The sequence below is a fragment of the Heptranchias perlo genome, chromosome 6, assembly GCF_035084215.1.
Source record: "Heptranchias perlo isolate sHepPer1 chromosome 6, sHepPer1.hap1, whole genome shotgun sequence".
NCBI lineage: Eukaryota > Metazoa > Chordata > Chondrichthyes > Hexanchiformes > Hexanchidae > Heptranchias > Heptranchias perlo.
Window position 1 is genome coordinate 5,552,185 of NC_090330.1, and position 25,704 is coordinate 5,577,888.

The 25,704-nt window shown below is 46.2% G+C and overlaps 1 protein-coding gene across 4 annotated transcripts; it reads left to right on the forward strand.

Annotated features, from left to right (window-relative positions):
* The first annotated feature begins 6,076 nt into the window (after positions 1–6,076).
* Positions 6,077–17,177, forward strand: tsku (tsukushi small leucine rich proteoglycan homolog (Xenopus laevis)). 4 transcript variants are annotated; one of them, XM_067985666.1, is made up of 3 exons: positions 6,077–6,138; positions 7,140–7,162; positions 11,654–17,177. In XM_067985666.1, the coding sequence occupies exon 3, from the start codon at positions 11,661–11,663 to the stop codon at positions 12,738–12,740; it is 1,080 nt and encodes a 359-aa protein (XP_067841767.1). In that variant the 5' UTR covers positions 6,077–6,138; positions 7,140–7,162; positions 11,654–11,660; the 3' UTR covers positions 12,741–17,177. The 4 variants fall into 4 exon arrangements, with proteins under 4 accessions (XP_067841767.1, XP_067841765.1, XP_067841768.1 ...); XM_067985664.1 differs by lacking the exon at positions 6,077–6,138 and adding an exon at positions 6,176–6,370; XM_067985665.1 differs by lacking the exon at positions 6,077–6,138 and adding an exon at positions 6,908–6,998.
* The last annotated feature ends 8,527 nt before the right edge of the window (positions 17,178–25,704 follow it).

Below are 25,704 nucleotides of genomic sequence, written 5' to 3' on the forward strand. Positions count from 1 at the left end.
TTCCTCCCTTTCCCCTCGCCCACCAAACCAAACCTCCCTGACTTAGCCCTAATCCCGCATCCTTCTCTAGTTTCTCTCCTATCTCTCCTCATGTTGTCTCCGAGTTCATCTTATCCTCGAGACCCACCTCCTGCTCCTTTGACCCCCCATTCCCACTAAACTGGTGACCACCCATCTTCCCTTCCTGGCCCCCATGCTGGCAGACATCGAAAATTGTTCCCTTTCCTAAGGTACTGTCGTCCTCCACTCCTCAATAAAACAACCCTCGAGCCCGCTGTCCTTGAAAACTACTGTCCTATTATCTTATCTACATGCTGCCCCTCGGCAATATCACCTAAAGACAATGGGTCACTGACGACAGCCAGCTCTACCTTTCCATCACCTTTCTTGACCATGGAGCTGTTGGACTGTCGTAAAAACCCAACTGATTCACTAATATCCTTTAGGGAAGGAAATCTGCCGTCCTTACCCGGACTGGCCTACGTGTGACTCTAGTCCCACATCGGTCAATGTGGTTAACTCTTAACTACCCTCTGGAGTGGCCTAGCAAGCCAGTAAGTTGTATCAAACCGCTAACAGTTTAAGAAGGCCCACTACCACCTTCTCAGGGCAACTAGGGATGGGTGATAAATGCCAGCCTTGCCAGTGTCGCCCACATCCTGGGAACAAATTGATTGAGTGTCCCTGGGCCCATGAGGGAGAAGATCCTGCCAGGGTTCTAGGTATTGATCAATCTCGGTAGAATATCGGTCTGCAGACATCACGCTGAAGGTGTGTAGTGCTCTGATCAAGAAACACCTTGAATACTAAGGCACAGGGAAATATACAAACCCCAGAAGCAGTGCAGAGAAGGTTCATGAGGCTGATCCCTTGTCTCAAAGGGCTGAGACAGGTTAAAAAGCCTCATACTCTCCGGCCTTGAAAGGAGGCGAATGAGACAGGAATTTATGGATATATAAGATGACATGCCCGTATCCTAACTCGCACCAAGTCCCATTCACCCATCACCCCTGTGCTCGCTGACCTACATTGTCTCCTGGTCCACCAATGCCTCGAATTTAAAATTCTCATCCTTGTGTTCAAATCCCTCTATGGCCTCGCCCACTCCCTATCTCTGTAACCTCCTTCAGCCCCACATCCCTCTGAGATTTCTGCGTTCCCCCGATTCTGGCCTTTTGCGCATCCCCGATTTCCATCGTCCCACCATTGGCAGTCATGCTTTCAGCTGCCTGGGTCCTAAGCTCTGCAATTCCCTCCCTAAACCTCTCCGCCTCTCCCTCCTCCTTTAAGATGCTGCTTAAAACCTCTTTGGCCAAGCTTTTGGTCACCCGTCCTAATGTCTCCTTCTTTGGCTCAGTTTTTGTCTGATTGCGCCCTTGTGAAGCGCCCTGGGATGTTTTACTACGTTAAAGGCGCTATAGAAAAGCAAAGTTGTTGATGTTGACATATGGAATAGAATGGGATACACATCAGGTCCCGTTGCTTCTTAAGCACTATTTCAATTTAAACCACAACTGGAGGCCAACGGAACTTAGATACAAACTGGTAAACGATAAGGTGACTGAGATACGGGATACATAGCTCAGGATATATTAATTAATTAATACTTAGACCAATTTTCCAGATGGAGTAGTGGAAGCAGTGAAATGTTGTGATTGGGGGGGATTGTAGGTTTTTATGGAAGGATGCACTAGATGGGCCAAATGGCCTCCCTGATTTTTACGTGTCTTTGTGACCCAGTGACCACCCCCTACTGGAAAATCTACGTGTGTTAATATCAGGTGATGACAGACTCAAGTCGTGATGCCTTATATGGTTAAATAACCTGCTGACTTCACTATCTAGGTTCACACATGAAGAATATCTAGCTCAACAACAACAACAACAACAACAACAACAGCAGCACCTTTAACATAGTAAAACATCCCAAGGCGCTTCATAGGAACGTTATTAAACAAAATTTGACACCGAGCCACATCAGGATATATTAGGACAGGTGACCAAAAGCTTGGTCAAAGAGGTAGGTTTTAAGAAGCATCTTAAAGGGGAGAGAGAGAGAGAGAGAGAGAGATAGAGAGGCGGAGGGGTTTAGGGAGAGGATTCCAGAGCTCAGGACCTAGGGAGCTGAAGGCATGGCCGCCAAAGGTGGGGCGATGGAAATCGGGGATACGCACGAGGCCAGAATTGGAGGAGCTCTGCCATTTCAGGAGATGAGAGGAGAAACAATCGGAGGAAAATCAAAGCAGGGAATAAGTAGAGGATGCATATCAGGTCCTGTTGTGCATGACATTCAGCCTACACATACACAAACTATAAAGGGATCTTGATTGTTTATAGTTCACAGTTTCCTTAAGGGCAGTTGTACGATTGAGTTGGGGAGAAGGGATCTTGTTTGTGTTGAGCTAACGGTGGAAGAACTCCAAATCCCCAACAACCTCCCCCCCCACCGTTCCCCCCCCTCCTTCAATGCAGGTACGAACTCTGCAAATTTCTGGCGGCTAACTGGATGCCATTTATGAAGGTGCTATCACGAGGGTTTAACTTTCAAAAGTAGCTAACAACTGTAATGTAATTATATCGGCCAAATCACCTTCATCCTGACAAGCTGGCTGCAAGTCTGCACCATTACTTTCAGGGTCAGAGACAGATTGGGCAGAAAGCCTGATGTTCTGGCCTCTCTGTTATCTTTTCTCCAGGGTGTCCTCACTCAGGTGCTAACGACTTTATTCAGTGTATTCAGTGTAACATTTGCTCTGTTTTGTGTGGGAGGGGCACAAGGCTGCTGTGTCTCCTGCTCATTCGATGGGTTAAATATTTTGAAATGTTCCACTTTTATTGGTCCGTGTGTGTGTAAGACCGCATCCTGTGCTCCTCTGCCCACACCGCTCACCATTCCACAAAATCCCTCGGCTTCGCGTCCCCACTACAAACTATCTTCTTAAACCCCCTCTCCCCTACCCCCTCTCCCCTACCCCCTCCACCCTTACCTTCAACAACAAATGCAAGGAGCTCATGGACTTCTTTGTCTCTAGGAAGGAGACCATCCGTTCAGCTGCCTCGTCACTACTCTCCTTTCCCCGAGCCCACCAAGCCAAACTGCCCCCAAGGTTCCCCCTGCCTTAGTCCTGAACTCGCATCTTTCGCTAGTTTCTCTCCTATCTCCCCTCATGACCTCTCCGAGCTCATCTTGTCCATGAGACCCACCTCCTCCTCTCTCGACCCTATTCCCACCCAATTTTCCTTCCTGGCCCCCATGCTAGCAGATATTATTAACCGTTCCTTCTCCTCAGGTACCATCCCCCTCCACTTCAAATCTGCCGTCATCACCCCCCTCCTCAAAAAAACCCACCTCTGACCCCTCTGTCGTTTGATACGCTCCTGTGAAGCGCCTTGGGACGTTAAAGGTGCTATATAAATCCAAGTTGTTGATCAACTAGTTCTGCCTCAGAGACTTATGTGTAGTGCCCATAGCGGGTGAGGCAGAAAGGGAGAGCGTGGCGGGTGCCTTACCATCCCTGCTCTTTTCAGGTCATTGAATTTCTTGCGCCACTGCGTCGCCGTCCCGGGTACTATGGACGTGACACTCAGTGCCTTTGCCACCTCTCCCCACGCCCGCCTACTGACCACATGCGGGAGCTGAGAGGTCAGTCCCGCCTTCAATCTGTCTCGTCCAGGAGGGCCTGCAGGTCGTCTCCCACGAAGTTGAAGGCCCTTTTCCTGGCAGTCTTCTCCTGTAAATCGGTCATCTGTGAGAAGGGAAAGATTTAAAAGATAAAAAAAACTTATGTAGCACCTTTCACAACCTCAGGACGTCCCAAAGCACTTTACAGTCAATGAAGTACTTTTGAAGTGTAGTCACTGCTTTGTTTGATAACGCTCCTGTGATGCACCTTGGGACATTTTACTATGTTAAAGGCACTATTTAAATGCAATGTAAGGTCTCATAAGCTGCAACATGATAATGACAAGGTAATCTGTTTTATTGATGTTATTTGAGGGATAAATATTGCCCAGCACACCGAAGAAAACTCCCCTGCTCTTTTTCAAATAGTGCCATGGGATCTTTTACATCCACCTGAGAGGGCAGACTGAGCCTCAATTTAACAATGCATCAAAAAGACAGCAGCTCTGACAGTGCAGCACTCCCTCAATACTGCACTGGGACTGCCAACCTAAATTTTGTGCTCAAGTCTCTGGAGTGGGACTTGAACCCACAACCTTTTGACTGAGAGGCGAGAGTGCCACCCACTGAAGCACTGCTGACACTGAATTTGAGACAATGGAGACTCTAGAGAGCAATTTAAACGAATTAATTAAAACATCTTTTATGAAAACCATCAGCTACTCGCCTTACACTCCCCAACTTCACTCTGAAAGAAAATTTCCTCCCCCCTTTTACTGCTCCAGCCTAATACCACGGGGCTCCATTGGTTAAATTCAAACCAGTATTTTTTTTTAAGAGAAGTCTCAACAGGAACTTCCACACTGAACATTCTTTTTTGTGTTTTTAGGCCCCCCTTTTATAAGAAGGGGGTGTGTGGGGTGTGCTTAAATACTAAAAACCAAATAAACTGAAACCAGGTATCAAATTAAAATTTTATTTTCCTCGTTCAGGATGCAGTCCAGCCCCTGCGGTGCCCACCGGTCGCGGAAAGCCTCGAGCGTACCGGCAGACACCGCGTGCTCCATCTCCAGGGCCACCCGGGCGCGGAGCATTCCACGGAAGAGAGGCAGACAGGCCGAGCGACCGCCCCCACGGGCCGCGAGCAACCTGGACCTGTGGATGGCCACCTTGGACAGGCCCAGGAGCAGGCCCACGAGGACGTCCACCGACCTGCCCGCCCCCCACTCCTCACCGGGCGGCCAAAGATCAGGAGCGTGGGACTGAAGTGCAGCCAGAACCTGAGGAGCAGCCCCTCCAAATAATCAAACAGGGGCTGCAGTCTCCCACACCCCGTGAACAAATGAAACACGGACTCATCCAGGCCGCAGAAATTGCAGGCGGCCTGGGAGTCCGTAAAATGGCGTAAACGCCTATTGCACGCGACTGCTCCGTGCAACACCCTCCACCCCAGGTCCCCAAAGTAACACGGGAGGACCCCTGTATAGAGAGCCTCCCACTGGGGACCCCCGTCTCCGCCGGACGGCAGGATGGTACGCCAGGGCGTGTCCGGGCGAGAGACGAGGGCGAGGAAGTGGATGGTGTGCAGGAGCAGCCCGTACAGGAAATCCCTCCGCGCGGTGGGAAACGGCACGGAGGGAATTTCCGAGACACGGCTCAAGTTGTGAGGCGCGGCCCTCCGAGGGAGGTTTCGGGACCTGGCGCCGAGGAGGAAGTCCGTCCGAACGGGGGTCAGATCGGACGGGATGGCTCCGCACGCTTGAGCCTCCTCCACACCCCGAGTGGAGTCGGGGCCGAGCGCCGATTTCAACGCCCGGATGGCGGCGGCCGCGTCCCCGGCACGCCACGAGGACATCCGCGCGGCGAGCGCCCACGGCTCCAACCAACCCGACCCTCCGCCATCCAGGACGTCCCTGACTCTGGTTACCCGACCGGCCACGGCCATCTGCTCCGTCAGCCGCGAGCGGCCGAAGCCGACATCGCGGAGGAACGGATTCCCGAGCAGCGGCTCCTGCAGGACGGCCGCTACCCCCGACGGGCGAGAGCACCGGCCGGAGGCAACCACAAACCAGTATTGAATCACTTGCATTGATTTATGCCTATTTTAACATTCGGCGTATGCTAATGAGATTTGGAGGAATCTTGAACGTAATTGACCAGAATGTGCGAAATTTCGGGTGCAACTTCAGGGTTGCACCACCCCCCCCCCCACCTTTGCAGTAAATTCCAGGCCTATATAAATATATATCCGTATGGTATGTTATGTATGAATGTAATTAGTAAATTTGATAGTATTCACGTCTCCATTGACAAAAAAAAGCAAGGCGTTCCATTTTCGAACGTCACCCAGATGCTGCGCCAGTGGTGATTGGTCCGTCTCCCCGCGCGCTCTGTGTGTGTCTCACTGTCTCCCCCTCCCGGTGCAGTGTTGGAACTGACTGAGGATTGAATTGCGGGTCATTGTGCTCTCCTGCTAGTTAATTCGCGTGTGAGGCGGGTGATGGGCCGGTCTGAAGGTGTGCTTTTTTTTTTCTCTCTCTGTCTCCCTCTCCCCTCACCCACCCCCCCCCCCACAATCTTTGGACCTGAAAAGCGAAGGCTGTACAAAAGTGGGCTGATTGATGCAAAGCCCCAGAGTTGGATTTAGATCATGCGAGCGTTACATTAAGCCTGGAAGCAGACCCCCGAGGACTGCGGGCTGCTTTTCTCTTACTTTCTTGAAACGGCACAGCAACCGTTGCAAAGCCGGTAAGTTTATTAACTTGGAAGAAGCCGAGCCTCAGTTACCAAGACAGACGCTCGGAGCTTGGATCATGATCGCGGTAAAAAGATCAGAAGTTTTTAGAAAAAAAATGAATAATTTTACTATTGCTCCTGGAGACAGAAGCTGTACCCAGTGACCGACTTTAAACATTCCCGGTATATTTCTCCCTCCCTTTATTATGGGTAGAGCGCGTAGATCTTTATACACAGCGACATGCTAAAACTAAAACTACTTTACTTTTAGGAAATGCACAGAATGCAGCTTTTAAAAAAAAATATCCAAGTGTGTTTTTTTTTTCCAAAAGTGGAATTTTTAATGAATTGGTTGCAATTGAAAAATTGAAAGGATTTGACGATCAAAAGTACACCGAGGCGAGTTTCCAGACCGGGTTGAGGTGCAGCACGCGTCAAATTTCAAGCCCTGAACTCATTTTTTCCCCCCTCTTTTCCCCCCCCCCCCAGTCGCTTTTTTTAAACCCACCGTGTCATTATTTCATCATCGTTGCTTTGCAGGAGTAAAACGCCGCATTGTAGTCGCACAGTGTTAATCTCATTTTTAAAAAAAAAACTGAATCCACGGGTGAGAGAGAGAGGGGAAGAGAGATGCAAATCGGTAAAGACCAGTACTAAATACTTTTATTTTGACCGCAGTGCAAAGCTCGTCTGTCTAGTGCAGAAACACTATTTAAAAAGTTTAACCTTTTTTTTTCTCTCTCTCCCCTCTTGTGCTGCCTGGGATATCTGGAATTAAAAGGCTGGATTAAGGAATCTTTTTAGGTGAGTTTGACTCATACTTTTTTTTTTGTTTGGAAAGGCGCAAGTGATTTTCCCAACAGTAGAGGCGAGTTGGTCCTCCCGAGTAAACCGTGTCTGGCTCGCTGCTTTTGTGTGCAGATTCCCCCGGGGGGGATCTCGAATCCTTCACCGGCTCGTCATTTCCCCCCCCCGGGTTCTATCACCGTGATCTATCGAGTTGAAGTTCACTCTGCTCAACCTCTACTGGCGGTTAAAAGGCTATTTGTGTGTGCATATATATATATATATATATATATTTATTTTTTTAAGGACCATTGCACTCGTTCAGTCTTTGTCCATTTGAGTTTTTTTTAGGTGTGTTAGATTCCCTCCGCTTTTTAAAGAAAAAAAGACAAAACTCCTCCAGTATAAGTTACTGGATTCATTTAATGATTTATCATAGAGGCTATCGGGGCTCAAACAAAATAGATTTTGTAGGCGCTCAATTAACTTTGTGTAAAATAAATAATTGCCCTGTAAAGTTAAACTTCTCTCTACAAGGGATACTGTGAGACTTTCTGCTCATGCACACTGGATCCATACTTTCCCTCTTGTACATTATATATTTGGGAGTGAGTCAGAAATAGGATGAAAGATGATTCTAGGGGCAAGAAATGTTCAACAAAAAATTAAACTTGCTGGTGCAAAATTGTACAAACTGTTAAAAACCCCAACGTGGCAGTGTTTGAATTGAAAAAGTGAGTGTGATTAAATGTAGATTCAGTCTAAAGCGGTGCCCTCTCACTGGAAATAGCCATTGCCTGAATGCTCCGTGCAGGGTTCCAGCAACGCCTTGTATTCATGGATCTGTGGGGAAGTTTTGAAGCGTTGCAGATGTTAAATGCGCCACCAGCCAGCGGACGGTAAAGGTTCACTAAGTGCCTCCAGGGGGGCCTTTCTCCAATTCTCGGTAAACTGCTAGCCGCTGCTGCCTTTAGTGCAGTGAATTATTTACTGGTTTGTCGCTGGGGACAGAAAGAGGGAGACAAAACTTGATTGGAAGGACTGGGATGGAAATCTGATACTGACATACTCTCCGCCCTCTCAGTGTTCGGGCCGGGAATTTCTGCTGTGGTGACTAAGTGGTGAATTTCACATAGCCTAGCACAGAATGAATAAATATTAAAAAGGTCAAAATATAATGGCGAATGTTCAAAAAGAGGGCTAATGGATGTTGAATATAAAGTGCTTTCTTGTATTTTGTTTTTTAAAAAAAGTCAAACTATATTACAGTCCAATAATCAGGACTTTGTCCTGGTGATTTAAGCAAGTCCCAACATTGTTGGCACTGTTGAAGGGACTATGTCCTAATCAGTAACAGCTAGCTACTGAACTGTTGAAGAATTATGTTTAATTGGGAGTGGTGGCAGTGGAGAAATTTAACTGTTAGAAGTAAAAATCAAATGGCTTTCATTTTAATTTATGACTCATTACCATAATCATATTCACCGATCTGGTCAAGTTTCAGCTTGGACGTCCAAAATGTTGTTTGTCGATTTTCTACCTTCCCAGAGGTGGTGGCCCATGCCGAGATCATAGAGCACAAAAGGAGGCCATTCGACCCATTGTGCCCGTGCCGGCTCTTTGAGAGAGCTATCCAATTAGTCCCACTCCCGATAGCCCTGCAGATTTTCCCTTTTCAAGTATTTATCCAATTCCCTTTTGAAAGTTATTATTGAATCTGCCTCCACTGTCCTTTCAGGCAGCACATTCCAGATCATAACTTGCTGTGTAAAAAAAAAAAAATCCTCCTCATCTCCCCTCTGGGTCTTTTGCCCATTATCTTAAATTTGTGTCCTCTGATTACTGACCCTCCTGCCACTGGAAACAGTTTCTCCTTATTTACTCTATCAAAACCTTTCATAATTTTGAACACCTCTATTAAATCTCCCCTTAACCTTCTCTGCTCCAAGGAGAACAATCCCAGCTTCTCTAGTCTCAGTCTGACGGATGAGGGTGGGCTTCCAGTACCTCATCCGAGTGACAGTTCTGAATCCGAGCATGAGTAGTGAGTGTCAATAGGTTAGTCGAACTGTGCAGACCCTTAGAGTCCAGCTCAAACCCGCCCTCCCCCAGAGACCCCGTGTGCACTTCCAGTAGAACCCCCTGGGTATTGATCAGTGTCCTTGCGTCCGCCTCTTCCCCAAACCCAGAGGCTGAGGATAATTATCGTGAGCAACTTAGCTGCCCTGGCTGAGATGGGCAAAGGTCAAGGATTGGAGATGGGACCTTTCTGGTCTGAATGGCACAATGCCAACCATATATTGCATTTAGCGACTGAACCATCAGGGTGTGCTGTCTAGCCTAGAAAAGTAATGGAGGGATAGTCTAATCATGTCACAATCTGTACAAAGGGGTAAGTGAGATGACTGGCACAGTTGACAAGCATTCCTATAATATGTTGGTAACATATTGTAACTTTTTTGATGTATCTTTTCTTTCTTGCAAATGCTTCCCTATTTGCAAACAGTTCTCTCCCTCGACTAGGCCTTTGCTGATGTCCTGTGTAGCCAGCTGCCAGGAGGCATTGGAGAATGCCCAAGTGTGGATCTCCTCTTCACTGGACAAGGCTCAGAATAGGAACGAAGCACAAGTTGAGGCTCCGAATGTTACTGTTCTAAAGCTCGCCATCACCACACCACCCTACGAATCACTCACTTTGAATCTCCATGCCAGTCATCTACCACAAAATTGTTTGCAATGGATAGTCATTTTTCTTTTTATTATATCAAATTAATAAATAGGTTCTGGTTGAACTCTGGTTACCATAGCAGTGTCAGGCAGTATCCTCTAACCTCTGGGACCTGACTTTGAATTGAGCCTGGATGGGTGGGATTGAATTCATCCTTTTTTTTTCCCCCACTCCCATTCCTCGTCCTACCCCTCCCATCCTGCACTCCTAATTTTGACACTGATGATTCAGTATCTCATCACTGCACAAATAGTCTGCCAGTCATAAGAACAATAATTTGCATTTATTTAGCGCCTTTTAACATAGTGAAACGTCCCAAGGCACTTTACAGGAGCGTTATTAAACAAAATTTGACACCGAGCCACACAAGGAGATATTAGGACAGGTGACCAAAAGCTTGGTCAAAGAGGTGGATTTTAAGGAGCATCTTAAAGGAGGAGAGAGAGAGGTAGAAAGGCGGAGAGGTTTAGGGACTGAATTCCAGAGCTTAGGGCCTAGGCAGCTAAAGGCACGGCAGCCAATGGTGGGGCGATTAAAATAAGTGATGTGCAAGAGGCCAGAATTGGAGGAGCACAGAGATCTCGGAGGGTTGTAGGGCTGGAGGAGGTTACAGAGATAGGGAGGGGGCGAGGCCATGGAGGGATTTGAAAACAAGAATGAGGAGATGTTGTCGGACCAGGAGCCATTGTAGGTCAGCGAGCACAGAGGTGATGGGTGTATGGGACTTGGTGAGAGTTAGGATACGGGCAGCAGGGTTTTGGATGAGCTAAAGTTTATGGAGGGTGGAAGATCGGAGTCACTAAACGAGGTCGTTCCTCTTAAACAGTTCCAACAGTGCTGGGACGTACTTTTATTTTCCTTCGGTCAGATGGTCGTAGTGGTGCTGTGTGAATTTGGGCACATTTCACCCTGAAGCTCAATCATCATTAGCTCTTCCCACAAAACTGTGCACAATTCAGCAATCTCTTGCTTATAGCAACATAGGAACAGGAGTAGGCAACTCAGCCCTTTCGAACCTGTTCTGCCATTCAGTCAGATCATGGCTGACCTGTACCTCCACTCCACTTGGAGTGACAAAGGTGGCTGATACAGGAAATGGAAATGATAACTGTTGATGGAAGTGCTGGTCTGAGGTTTGGAGTGAAGAAGGTCCAAGTTTGGCTGGAATACAAAAAGGACCCAATGGGTTAGAATTTGACTTTGTGCGATAGTGTAAAACGGGTGAGAGCGACTTCAAAGGAAATAAAAATTAGGAGATGTAAAACAGGCTGCCAATTCACTATCACCTGTTTTACACTGTGTGTGTTGAGTGTATAAATGTGTATGTATACATTGTGTGTATATATGTAAAATGCATACACCTCTAGCTTGCTTATATTCTGTGGTCCTTCAGGTATTTCATTAAATCCTTATTTCTTCTATTTGGTGTCAGATTAACATCTTGTCTGCTCAGTAGCCTTTATTCTTGCGGCTTGATAAAGTCTGCAGTATCGCCTTACAAGAAAGAGTCTCTGTATGCACTACTTAAGGGAGTCTTATGAGGTGGAAATCTTGGGGTACGAACCTCTAATTTCACTGGCTAAGCATGTTCCTTACATTTGCCCCCGTAATACTTTTTTTATTAATGTTGATTTCAGTAATTCTATCCAATCCAGTGACAAAACTTGGCAAGTGAAAGGGAGGGCTTGTTCTGTTCATTTCAGAAAACTTTTATTTTTGCTTCATTTTGAAGCAGGTTCTAGCCAGCCTTTTGTAACCCCTTCTCTCCTCTTACAATGCAGGTAAACAATGACTTGCTCCGTCTGGTTGGGTCTGGTTGTGCTCCTTGTCTCCTGTGATGGTGGCCTGATGACCTGTTTCCCAGGGTGTCACTGTGAAGTGGAAAGTTTCGGAATGTTTAGTAGCTTCAGTCTGACCAAAGTTGACTGTAGTGGAGTTGGACCTCATCTCACCGTGGTCCCCATACCATTGGATACCTCTTATCTGGACTTGTCTTCTAACCATTTGAAGGCCATCTCCCCCTTGATGTTTACAGGACCCGGCTACACAACATTGGTGAGTCTCGATCTGAGCTACAACGAGATCACTGGCATGTCTTCCAGCACTTTCTCCAAGCTGAGATACCTCGAGGCGCTAAACCTGAGTCATAATTCCCTGGAAGCGCTCGAAGAGGGAATCTTTTCAAACCTGCCTCTCGGAGAAGTTGACCTTAGCGACAACAAACTCCGCGAAATCAATCTGGACGCTTTCACGTCCAAGGGTCATAGGAAGCCTCTAAGTGTGGACCTTTCAGGCAATCTGATAACCGCTATTGTCCGAAGTCTCGATAAAAGTGTTCCCAATATTTATAGTCTGGATTTGTCGGGCAATAGATTGGAGTCTGTGCCAACACGCTACATTTCTAATGTTCCGCTACGGTATCTCTATCTGGACCGCAACATAATCTCCAGCATTCACGAGAACGCTTTCGCAGGATTGCCGGAACTGACCCACTTATCTCTCCGGAATCTTCCAGAACTGACCGAGCTATGTCCCAACAGCTTTAAAGGGCTACAGAACCTACAGATCTTAGACTTGTCGCACAGCGTGAACTTAAAATCCTTAAATGTGGCGGTGTTCGACGGCTTGGGCTCCCTCCAGGAACTCAACCTGGAAAAGTCTGGCGTTGTCACTCTTTCGAGCGCCATTCTGAACTACCTGCCCTCCATTAAAAAAATCTCCGTCGGGGCCAGCTTGCTGAGATGTGGGAAGACAGCGAAAGAGGGTTCGTTTCACCGGCAGTTTGGCTTTGTTCAGAAGGAACAGGCGCTGCATTGCTTCGACGTTAATGGGTCCTCAGAAATTCAGTACCTCTTGAAATTGAAATGAGCCAAATCTGAACTGCAGTGAAGGACGGGCCCCTTTTTTTTTGATAACTGTGCCTGTCTCTTTGAATGAAACAAAAAGTGCCTTCATTAAACTTCCTATATTTTCCAAATACTTAACATCTTTTATTAAGAGCTCCCCTCTTTAAAAGTTTCTCTTTTTCGTACAAGCCCGTACGTGTGGAATTTCCTCCCGCACGTCGAAAGTTGGCAGCTCTGTGCCTTTTTTTTAAATTTTAGATAAATTGGGGTGCTCGGAGAAAATTGCAGCAATCTTCCCAGTCACTTCCAACCCACGTGGCCTTGTTCGGCAGCTGCTAAAGTGGAGATTTCCCATGCCGGCATTTATGCTCCACACGAGCCTCCTCCCACCCTACTTCATCTAACCCTATCAGCATATCCTCTTTCTCCTTCATGTGTTTATCTAGCTTCCCCTTAAATGCATCTATGTTATTCGCCTCAACCATTCCTCGTGGTAGGTAGCGAGTTCCACACTCTCTAACTACTCTCTGGGTAAAGAAGTTTCTCCTGAGTTCCCTATTGAATTTATTAGTGACCATCTTATATTTATGAATGTGCCTAACCTGACCTGGCTTTCTAAACCATCTTCTCTCCAAATGTCTAGTGTAGGTGGACACCTAACATTTGCAAGGTCTTTTTGATAAATATGTTATCTCTGTAGGCATGATGTAAAGATCCCGGGTTCTATCACTCTCACCATTCAGTTCTGCTCGTGCGTTTCATGTCTTCACCCTTCGGCAGAATCAGCCCCACTTTCCAGAATAGATTTTTTTTTTAAAGTTTGTTTTTTTATTTTCAACCCATCGATGGTGATATAAACGGATAAATTCTCCTACTTGGCCACGACCTGGTCAGAAGGAGCTGCTCATAACTGAGTTTCTTCCCGCCCACCCCCCTTTTTTTTAATAATAAATTCAGAATTTATGTGCATAACTACCTACCTCCACTTGGGAGCAATTAATTTCAGTATTTGGTTCAGTAATGGAACTGGAGCATTGGATCATTTTATATTTTACCATATAATCTTGCTGTTATTTCATTGTCTTCCAATTTTGCCCACTTTAGTACAGTCAACTCATTAGTAAAACATTTTTTTTGTTTCTCTTTGTTGTAAACCAGATTTTCTTGCCACTTCTTAAGGTGTTGCTGGTTTACGGTCACCCTCTGGTGCCTCGCCTCAAGTTGCCATTTGTCATGAGGAGAGCCTAGATTGTGAGCGTCGGCGGGCTATTCGGCTGTGGGCAGGCATCGCAGCTGAGCCCAATCCAGTCCTCAGCCAACATACGAATGTGCACTTTCCAGTGGATAGTGACCGGCTACTCAACTGTGGCAGGCAGGCCTGATCCAGTCCTCAACCAATATTCCAGTGGATAGTGACGAGGAGCAGGAATCCTGGCTGCTTCCTTCTCCGTCCAACTTGCTTGGCATTGGGCCAATTGTAGCATCCCAACTCAGCAAAAATTTTGGTTTGTGTAGCTGAGCCAACATGGGATTTCATAACCTTTTTTTTTCCTCCCCCACCACCCCCCCCCAGTTAAAAAAAAAACCCCACCTGCTTATAACCGACCACCCAAGATTTACCATCAACACTGCGCCCTCGTTCCATTAGCGATCCACAGCTATAGCTCTTGGCTCCATTACAAGATTACTCTTAACCAAGGCCAGCCGGCCTGTTGCAAATGATGAGGCTGAGAAGGGTCTTTCTGAATCACATGGGCCAAGCCACAAGAGTCTTGCTTCACGAGTACGAGATTAGCAGCGGTGAGTTACTCTGAGCAGGGACGTCCCATCGTACCCATCCTCGCGGGAGCTGCCTGATTCCAGCTTAATCCCTGTCCCTTGATATGTGAAACAGTTTTTAAAACCTGACCTCCGCCCTCTTGCCTTCAGAATTTTGGCAATGCATAATTTTCTCACTGTGTCCACTTGAATTGCTGATGCCCAGTGATACAATTATAGATTTAATTCTCCTGATTTGGGTTTGTTCCTGTAGAGAGTAGGTTGAATTATGTAACACTAGGGTGAACCACTCCTGTTATTACTTCACTTTTGGAGTAATTTGAGGCGATGAATTAATATATCACCTAGGAAGCATAATGACGGTCTATTCTTCCATGCGTTTTGGTACCGATACACTAAATAAGTGCTAGTGACAACGCTGGGGAGGGCAGACAAAATTTATATCCCCCTCCCCTCCTCAGTGATGAAAGCAGATGGGTAATCAGATTAGGAAGTACTTTGTAATAATGAGAAGTGAGTTGTATTTTGTAATCTACCCCGATGATGCAACTGTTAACGGTAAAAATGCAAACCCAACGCCAGCTCCTTTCTCGGTGGTTCAGTGGGTGGCACTCTCACCTCTGAGACAGAAGGTTGTGGGTTCAAGCCCCACTCCAGAGACTTGAGCACAAAATCGAGGTTGACATTCCAGAGCAATACTGAGGGAGCACTGCACTGTCAAAAGGTGCTGTCTTTCAGGTGAGGGAGAAATATTGGCCAGGACGCTGGGGGAGAACGCCCATGCTCTTCTTGGAGATAGTGCCATGGGATCTTTTGCGTCCACCCGAGAGGGCAGACAGGGCCTCCGGTTAACGTCTCACCCGACAGACGGTACCTCCAACGGTGCAGCACTCCCTCCATTCTGTGGGTGTGTCAGCCTAGATTATGAGCTCAAGTGGGACTTGAGTCCACAAACTCTGACTCACAGGCGAGAGTGCTACCCGCTGAGCCACGGCTGACACTTTGATAATAAGGGAAGCTGATGAAGAATTGAGGTTTGGGGTTCCTGCCATCTTATTGTGATTATCTAGGTTCCCCCTCTGGCTCAGTGGGTTAATGCATGACCTGGTGTGGTACTGGGCCTTGCAGATCAGGAAGGTCCCAGATGCCGTCTCTGATTTCTGCTGAGTTAGCTCATCTCAGTTGGATTCGCAGTTGTACAACAATTGGCTTCAACAATTGTGGCTTAAGGAGAGGAAAAATCAGCCAGGGTTCCCCGCTCCTGATCCGTATCCAGAGGTCCCTGCTGGGAAGTACGCGGGTAAAACCGCCATTGCAGATTGGCCGCCCGTTATACAAAACACCCAGTTTTTAGTTCTCAATCTACCTCTTGCCTCTCATGTGAGGACAGGATCAGACATGGCTGGCTCCCCCCGCCCGCCCCTTCCACGCATCATATATTCTGTTTGCCACTCTTTGCTTAAACTAGCACAAGGAGGACCACATGATACTGGAGGGCTATCCGGGGTGTGGAGGTGGTGAAGAATCCAATATCCTAAATTGCAGTAGCATTGCATTTAGTTTAAATCGATTTATAGTCACGAGGATTCTAACTGTGATGCATATTTCACTTAAATACTCTGGACTTTGACTAAATCTCTCGGTTTTAGTTTTAGAATAAGTTTAGGGGCTGTGTTGGTCCAGTGGGTTAGATACTAGATGTTTCACCCCTACGACCCAGGTTCATATCCAGCTCAGACTGATGGGACGAAGGTGTCATGGGGTTGGGACTGAGGTGCACTGAGTCAAGAGTAGAAGCAACTTCACTCTGCATCTGACTCTGTTGTGTCGGACTTGAGTGTTTTGTGCTTGTAAAGAAAGGGGAAAATAGAGCCTCATAATAGCTTAAGTACAACTCTTTTCCCCATAATGTATTGGTACCAAAGTGCTTTATAGACCTAATGAGAACACAATTTAATAATTCAATAAGGGAGGCTCTCGTGTCCTGCAATCTGTTACCTGAACAATTGGATAAAGAGATGCTGATTACACCCTGTATACTTGACAATGAGAAGGTTGGTTCTTGCTCGTAAATTATAGGAACCGTGTGTCTGCTGAACACAAGTGTCTCTGCTTTGCTTTCCACTGATCCCTAGGAAGTTTTAAAAGATTGCGTTCCATTTGAACCGTGCCCTAAAGAAGTGCTCCCATGAAGGCATGCTGTCGAGGGTGGCAGGTGAACAGTAACCACGTGTCTGCCCGTGCGACATAACCTGAGCACAAGGAATCAATGCTTTCAGGGGGGAGAGGAGTGAAATTGAAAGGAAAGGGGGGAGAAAACCACCCTTGCCTTTTGAGAGCGTGGCAGTGCTGCTTAATTTTTTTTTAAATAAAAAGGTTTTCTAACTTTTCTTGTCATTGTAACTACGAACGGTTTCATGGATGTATGTAATAACGGTGTGGGAACACTAATGATGTCTTTGCACCCCTGTGGTACGTAGATGAGCAATGTGACAATCAATGCTGGGACTGCAATATCGGCTTCAGGCACTTGCAAATTGCCACACGACGCAGGACTGCCCACCAAGAGTCGCCGGGAGCAGTGTGTCTCGGCATCAATTTTACCATATTGTCTCGTGGTCACTTTTTAAGGTTTTTTTTTTGTAATTTGCATTCTGCCATTAAATATTGATGAAACAAACCAATTGTAAATCTGTCAGAGTTGTTCTCAGAAACCCAGTATGCTGCTTGTTCCTAAATTGGGACATGATAAAATATAATTACTACTCAAGCAGCGATACCACTCAGATTTTATACTGGGGCAGGGTGGCAGAAAAGGGTTGCTTCCTAGTAGGATAGGTACTATAAAAATGTAACTTCTATCCCCTCCCCGTGCAGTTACGTAATATACATATATAGAGATATATATATATATATATATATATATATAGATAGATATAAAATATGGTAGATGGATTCTCCAAACTTTGATCATTTTCCTTCTTTTTTTTCTCCTCCCCCACCTGATTGACAGGTGTAATAATTGGTGTTGTTGTATCTTCACACTGTTCCCTTGAGGAGAGAATAGTGTGAAGTAGTGGAAGGATTCGCAGGCTGATTAACAGTCTGACAGGCCGCGATGTCAACACTCCTTCCGTGGCCGTAACCATCTTTGTGTCAGCTGATGGGGTGCTTAGTCCTATAGGGCGGGAGGGTTTTATGGGCTCCCACAACCCGTGCGATGAGAGGGCTGGAATAGCTTGTGTTACATTTTATTGCTCACGAAGGGCGTTTTGAGTAATTGATGGCCTCCCTCCCTCCTGAAACTTTCACCTCATGGTGCAGTAAGGAAACTTTATCTTCCCCCCCTGAAAGTTATGGCTTCTGCTGGTATTCGATCTCACGGATCCCAACCACTCCCCGTTGGGTTCCTCACCAAAGTGACCATCGTGTGTGTTATCACCAGGCTATTCCACTGTAGAGGGCATCACAGCTTGCTTAATATGCACACAGCATTTCCAGTAGGGGTGACTGGATCATGGTCAGTAACGGGAACCCTGGCTTAATTTTTTTTTGTTTTGCTCCCCCACACCACCCCCAGGACTATGGAGAAAGAGCAGGGGAGTGAGACTAATTGGATAGCTCTTGCAAAGAGCCGACACGATGGGCCGAATGGCCTCCTTCTGTGCTCTATGATTATTTCCTCCACCTCCTTAGTGCGTGGTCACTGAGGCAAACTGTACAGCGGCAAACTGTTGCTTGACTCACATTGACTAACTCAACGCTGACCCAGACTTGATATTGGGGCCTTCTGGCCTTGTATTGCTACAAAGTGGTGCCTTCACCCATTAAACCATTTGGGTTACTATGGGGAGATGGGGTTTTTATATCGCTGAGGGCGGCCCATTTAAAAACACAGGTGTATCCAGAGGTAGCATCAGTCAAAGCCTAAAAACTAAAAGGCGCTGCACCTTGATCTTCCAACTCTGGCGATTCCGTTCATTCTTAAAACTATATTCGTTCTGCAACGCAGCCATGACTTCTTGTTTGGCCCATAGAGATTACCCTATGCTGCATTGCAATCACTTCTATAATGTACTGTTCACATAAAGTGGTCGACTGTAGCTCAGTGGGTAGTATTCTTGCCTTTGAGTCAGAAAGTCATGGGTTGAAGTCCCAACACCAAAGACTTGAGCACAAAATCTAGGCTGACTCTCCCAGTGCAGTACTGAGGCGGTGTTGCACTGTCGAAGGTGCCATCTTTCTGATGAGATGTTAAACTATGGATCCCATGGTACTATTTGAAGAAGAGCAGGGGAGTTTTCCCCAGTGTCCTGGCCAATATTTATCCATCAAGCAACATCACTAAAACAGATTAACTGGCCATAATCACATTGCTGTTTGTGGGACCTTGCTGTGCGTAAATTGGCTGCCGCATTTTATACATTACAACAGTGACTGCACTTCAAGAGAAACTGTAAAACGCTTTAGGACGTTCTAAGTTCATGAAAGGCACTTTAGAAATGTAAGTCTTTCACTAAAATTCAGCCTTTTATTTTACATCTTTTTTCAATGCCCTAACATTAAGTCCCGTTTCTGTCCTTGCAGAAAGCATGTTGTATCTGCTAACACATCTATATCCATGACATTAACAGTGTTCAGTCTTTTTTTCTCTTGCTTTGCCCATTCCCTAAATAGTGATCTTCTCCACCTATCCCCCCACCTCACACACACAAACACAAGTATTGATGAAAGTTTCTTTGCGATTGGGAACAAACTGAGCAGTTCTAATTTGAGCTCTTTTATTTTAAGAAAAGAAAACAAAAGTTGCGTCCACTCACTCCTGAAATAGGCCGCGACTCTCCTGCTTTGCACAGGGGCCACTGTATGCATTCAGCACTGTGTCCGCAAGAGAGAGGAGGGGTCTACAGAAGGACTGGAGCATTTTCACAGGCAGGGCTCTGTGGGCTGAGGGCCTGCGTCACACATGGGATTAGACAGTGGAGCTCTATGAAGTGAACGACACTTTTTTAAAAAACGAATGCTACAGCCTGACCAGGTTATTATACAAGAAGCTTTTATATACTCAGCACACGTTCACTTAGCTGAATAGGACTTGACTCTTCCAACTTACTGAAACCAAATTGCCTTATTTGATCCTTTTTTTCGGTTAGGGCAAGCAATTTGGCATGATGCAACATACCCACTGGCTTATACGCTAACCACTCAGCAGTGTTATTTGCTCCCCACAACTTTGCATAATAAAGTTGTGCAACTTGTTAAGAAGCTGGTTCTAATCAGATCTTTCAGATGAGACGTTAAACCTAGGCCCTGTCTGCCCTCTCTGTGGATGATAAAGATCCCATGGCACTATTTCGAAGAAAAGCAGGGGAGTTTCTCCCGGGTTGTTAATTGTAGCCATGTGATTTATATCAATTAGTGTTAATTGTATTCAGGTGGTGCTTTTCAATTGGGAACGCTCTTGTATCCATTTATAAGAGAGCTGATCTAGGGTGTGATGTGGGATAATGTGGAGCTCTGTGAATAAAGGCTTGGAAGCAACTGAAGACCAGGCTCTAGTATTCCATCCTTCACCACCTGGCATTCCAATTTATAACACCAGTGTCCTGGCCAATTATTTATCCCTCAACCAACATCACTTAAAAAAAATATTATCTGGTCATTATCACATTGCTGTTTGTGGGAGCTTGCTGTGCGCAAATTGGCTTTCGCGTTTCTTACATTACAACAGTGACTACGCTTCAAAAAGTATTTCATTGACTGTAAAGCGCTTTGGGATAGCCTGAGGTCGTGAAAAGCGCTATATAAATGCAAATTCTTTCTATCTGAGCAATAATTCATCATTGACAACAGTTCGTGTGCCCTAAGAATGGCCTAAAATGCTATTTCACCATTTGCCCATCCCACCAACATTATATCCCGTCCTCTGCTGGAGACACTAAAGCCTGCTGGAGTACATATCCACAGGAGGCCGGCTGCCAACCACTACTTCACACGAATGGCCATACCCCCTCTCCCGCCACCCCCACTGTGGGAATCAGGAAGCTATGTGACCGTGGGTAGGCATCGCAGGGGAACCTGAGCCTCTTGTCATGTGATCCCCTGACACACACCCACTTCCTAGCAGAGGTCACTGGATAAGAGACCTTGGGGTCGATTCTCACTGCCTTCACCTGGCGTTAGGGCGGTGACAACCTCTAAACGGGCTCAGTAGTTTTAACGCCTCGTTAACATTAGCGATGCGGCCAGCGCCATTTTGAAAGGGGCCCTCCTGCCGGATGTCCAAAGCATACGCCTGTTCCAGGCGATAGGTCCCTTTTAAGATGTTAATCGGGGTCCTATGCTGTAAATAGGTCCTCAGCTGCCATTTTAGGTGGGAACTGGTCAGAGCTTGCACCATGCCAGCTCTAACCAGTTCCACGGGCAATGGAACCGGAGAGGCCCGCCAAAGTGTCGAATTATTTTTGTGGGCCTCAGAGGAGCAGGATTGTTTCCTCAAAGCCCACAAGACTAATCTGGGCCGCTGTTGCCATGGGACCTCACCCTCCACGATCGCGACTCCCCCGCTCCCCCCCCACCGCAACTTATCTTGCTGGAGGCTGCCCTGGTCCAATCTTGAGGCCTCAATCCAGCCAGCTGCATCTGCTCGCCTGCCAGATTTCAATGAGGCTGGAGCTTCTCCATCGCCAGGATGGACGGCCGACCAGTGCGTTCTCCTGGTCAGTCACCCAAAGGTCAAGATAAACCCACGCTAGAGTCTAAACCCTCTTCTGAGTCCTGAGGGAATATGAAAGAATGACTTACATTTATACATCGCTTTTCATGACCTCAGGACGTTCCAAAGGGTTTTACATCCAATGAAGTACTTTTGAAATGCGGCCACTGTTGTAATGTAGGGAACGCGGCAGCCAATTTGCGCACAGCAAGCTCCCACAAACAGCAATGAGATAATGACCAGATAATCTGTTATAGTGATGTTGCTTGAGGGATAAATATTGGCCAGGACTCTGGGTGGGGAGAACTCCCCTGCTCTTCTTCGAAATAATGCCGTGGAATCTTTTACATCCACCTGAGATGGCAGACGAGGCATCGGCTTAATGTTTCATCTGAAAGACACCACCACCGACAGTGCACCGTTCCCTCAGTACTACAGCGAAGCATCAGCCTGGATTATGGAGCTCACGTCTCTGGAGTGGAACTTTAACCCATGACCTTCTGACTCAGAGGCGAGAGTGCTCCCACCAAAATGTTAAACCATCTCAGTTGGATGTAAAAGATCCCACGGCACTAACTGATAAAGAGCTGGGGAGTTCTCCCCGGTGTCCTGGCCGATATTTATCCCTCAACCAGCATCACTAAAAACAGATTATCTTGTCATTATCACATTGCTGTTTGCGGGACCTTGTGCAAATTGGCTGCTGCATTTCCTTCATTACAACAGTGACTACACTTCAAAAAAATAAAAACTTCATTGACTGTAAAGTGCTTTGGGTCATCCTGAGGTTGTGGAAAGCACCAAATAAATGCAAGTCTTTCTTTTAAACAAAGTTTTGACAATGGATTATTTTCCATGGAGACTTGGCCCACAGTGATTGGGAGTGCCAGAGTCAGCTGTTGCCATCTCAGTGAGATATACCATCGGGCTTCTGATTGCTAAAGATCCAGTTTCGAATTAGACAGTCTGGTTTTGCTTGGGCGTGCTGTCTGGAAATGTCTAATGAGGAAACCAGCAATTTGTTTTTCAAGTAAAGCTCAATTTATCCCACATATCTTTGCGTCTATATTGTGCGGAGGTGTTCATTATTGAGGCTAGTTAGATTCTTAATTCATTTTCGTCATCATCGCCCAAGGCAAACTCAGGACTCGAGTCATTGCTTTCTCCCGAACCTAACCTTCCTGCAAATAAGCCTTATGTTAATACCTTCGTCTGAAAGTGAGAAATGGGTGGAATTTTCCTCCGCTATCACACCCGGAAATAGCGGGAGAATGGGGCAGTGAGGTTTAACTGGTAAGCATGATGTGGAGATGCTGGTGATGGACTGGGGTGGACAGTGGTAAGCACAAGGCAGCTCCATAAAATAAAATGTTGGTTTGTATAGCGATGCGTGTGATTTCTAAGCCCAAGCAGGGGATGCTGAAGTTGGATCATACCTTAGTGAATCTGCATCTGGAGCACTGTGTTCAGTTTTGGTCTCCGTAGTGCAGCAAAGATGTAGGATTATTGGATGGAGTCCAGGGTGGAGGTTGGCGGGCCAATTCCTGAACTTAGAGGCTGAGAAATGAGGAAAACCTGTCGACCCTGGGACTATACTCTCTAGAGATAGGAAGGAAGGGGGAGAACTTGATAGAGATCTTTTAAGATTTTCACGAGTGTGGAGAATTTGAATCCAGGAGCATTCTTCTATTAAGCAGAGGATTCGAGGACCAGGGGACACAGTTTAAAGTTGAGAGTGTCAAAGGAAAATATATAGAAGGTAAGTGGATTAACAGATAACGTGTGTATGGTCAATGTGATCTCCTGGACTGGTTTCGATCGCCTGAGGGGGTCGGAGAGGGATTATCTAGATTATTTTTTCCCCTTATTGGCCGTGGGTTCTTTTGTTTTTTTGGCTCTCCCTGAGGGGGTGGGGTAGGGGGGAGGCAGTAGGAAGTGTTTAGTCATGATGATTGTGGTGGGGGAGGGGGGGCAGGTTGATGGATCAGCTGGTCTTTTCCTGCCCGTCACTTTTGTATGTTGGTAAAATAGGAAATTTAGGTAGTTTTGTTTTAGTGAGAGGGTGATAGAATCACAGAGCAGATTAGTAATGGGAGTTGGTGGAACGGAAAACCATGGCAGGGCTTAAAAAAAAGACTGGACGAATTCCTATTAGGAAAAGCTGTAGGAATCCAGGGTATATCTTGGGACTGGATGAGAAATTGTCTGAAGCATAGAAAGCAATGGGTACTTGTTAGAGGAGATATGTCAGGGTGGAGTAAAGTACAGTGGGGCATCCCTGGGCTCCGTATTGACACCACTTCTGCTTCTAATTTATATCAATGACTTGGATTCAAGAACTCAATGCAAATTGGTCAGATTTGCAAATACTACCAACCTGCCGGGGTGGGGGGCAGTTGAATCAGCGGAGAGAGCTCAGAATGAGTTGGCCAAAATATGCAATTGGACAGAACATTGGTAACAATAACAACTTGCATTTATACAGCACCTTTAACGTAGTAAAACTTCCCAACGCTCTCACAGGAGCGTTATCAGACAAAAATTGACACCGAGCCACAGAAGGAGATATTAGGACAGGTGACCAAAAACTTTTTCAAAGAGGTAGGTTTTAAGGAGCCTCTTAAGTTAGGGGGGGGAGAGAGGTCGCGAGGCAGAGAGGTTTGGGGTGGGAATTCCAGAGCTTAGGGCCTAGGTGGCTGAAGGCACGGCCGCCAAGAGATGAAATTTAATGGGGACGAGCGGAAAGAACTGCAGGTAGGAAGCAAAACAGGCCGCACATGAACGGTATTGAAATAGTTCAGGAGGAAATTGAGAGGTAAAACTATAGAATACAAGTCAGAGGATGTCGTAATCAAACAGTACGACGCTCTGCTCAGACCACACTAAGGTTCTGGGGCATTGAGGAGAATGTATCGGCAGCCAGAATTTAGGGCAGGGCCAAGTCCCGTCAGGTCTCTGCTCTGCCCCTTATTTTTTTAACCATGAGCAAATTCTGCCAGATGTGAACATGCACTTCTTGCGTAAACACCAGCAGCTGGCTGGTGGACGCTGGTCTCCCAGAATCCCAATTAACATGGTGCCAATATAAAAACATCGATACAACCGTGTGTGTCCCTGCTGTGTCGCAGACATGTCTGTGTGTTGTAGGTCAGAGAAGCTCCCTTAGGCAGGTAGGTTAGGTGTTAGCCATGGCTCAGTGGGTAGCACTTTCACCTCTGAGTCAGGAGGTCAACTTGAACTCACAACCTTAAGCACAAAAATCTAGGCTGACACTCCAGTGCCAGTACTAGGGGATTGTTGCGCTGTTGGAGATGCCGTCTTTTGAATAAGATGTTAAACCAAAGCCCCATCTGCCCTCTCAGGTGGATGTAAAAGATTCCATGGCATTATTTCGAAGAGGAGCAGGGGAGTTCTCCCCGGTATCCTGGCCAATATTTAACCCTCAACCAGCATTAAAAAAAACAGATTTTCCGGTCATTATCCCATTGCTGCCTGTGGGACCTTGCTGTGCGCAAATTGGTCCCCACATTTCCTTTGTTACAACAGTGACTACATTTCAAAAAAGTACTTAATTGGTTGTAGAGCACTTTGGGACATCCTGAGGTCGTGAAAAATGCTGTATAGATGTAAATCTTTCTTTCTCCCTTGATTTACATTTCTAATTACTGAATTTAATAGATTGGAAATGACTGATGCTAGATGCAATTCAGAAATCAACAGTTGACCATTTCAAGTTAGTAATGTCATATTTCTGTGTACTCATGTACTCGGACTGGAGAATCTTTGTCTAAACAGAGAAGACGAGCTTTAGACAATTTTCTGCTGTGTAGGTATGATAAATTCAGATATATGTGCCACTTTACATACCCACAAGCACACCACTAGCTTTGAAACGCAATCGTTGCAGAATAGTGATTAATGGTTCAGGCACAGCCATGAGCCAAGAGCCAAGATGGTAATAGACAAGTACAACTCTTTCACCCCTGAACTTCGACCCTTGAACAATCCACAAAGATGCAATTATTCTTTTTTTTAAAAAAAGGATTCTCTCTCTTTCTCTCTCTCTTTCTATCCATCCACTCTGGAGGACTTCCATAACCTCTCCGCCTCTCCATCTCAGTCTCCTCCTTTAAGCTGCTCCTTAAAACCTACCTCTTTGATCAAGCTTTTGGTCACCTGTCCTAATATCTCCTTATGTGGCTCGGTGTCAAATTTTGTCCGATAATCGCTCCTGTGAAGCATCGTGGGACATTTTACTATTAGCATTAAAGGCGCTTTGTAAATGCAAGTTGTTATTGTGTTGTTATTACTCTAACAGAGGACATAAATATAAGATAGTGACTAATAAATCCAATAAGGAATTCAGGACAAACTTCTTTACCCAGAGAGTGGTTAGAATGTGGAACTTGCTACCACGAGGAGTAGTTGAGGTGAATAGCATAGATGCATTTAAGGGGAAGCTAGATAAACACATGAGGGAGAAAGGAATAGA

Coding starts and splice junctions, on each gene's coding strand:
- tsku (XM_067985666.1), top strand. CDS start 11,661: ATGACTTGCTCCGTCTGGTTGGGTCTGGTTGTGCTCCTTGTCTCCTGT.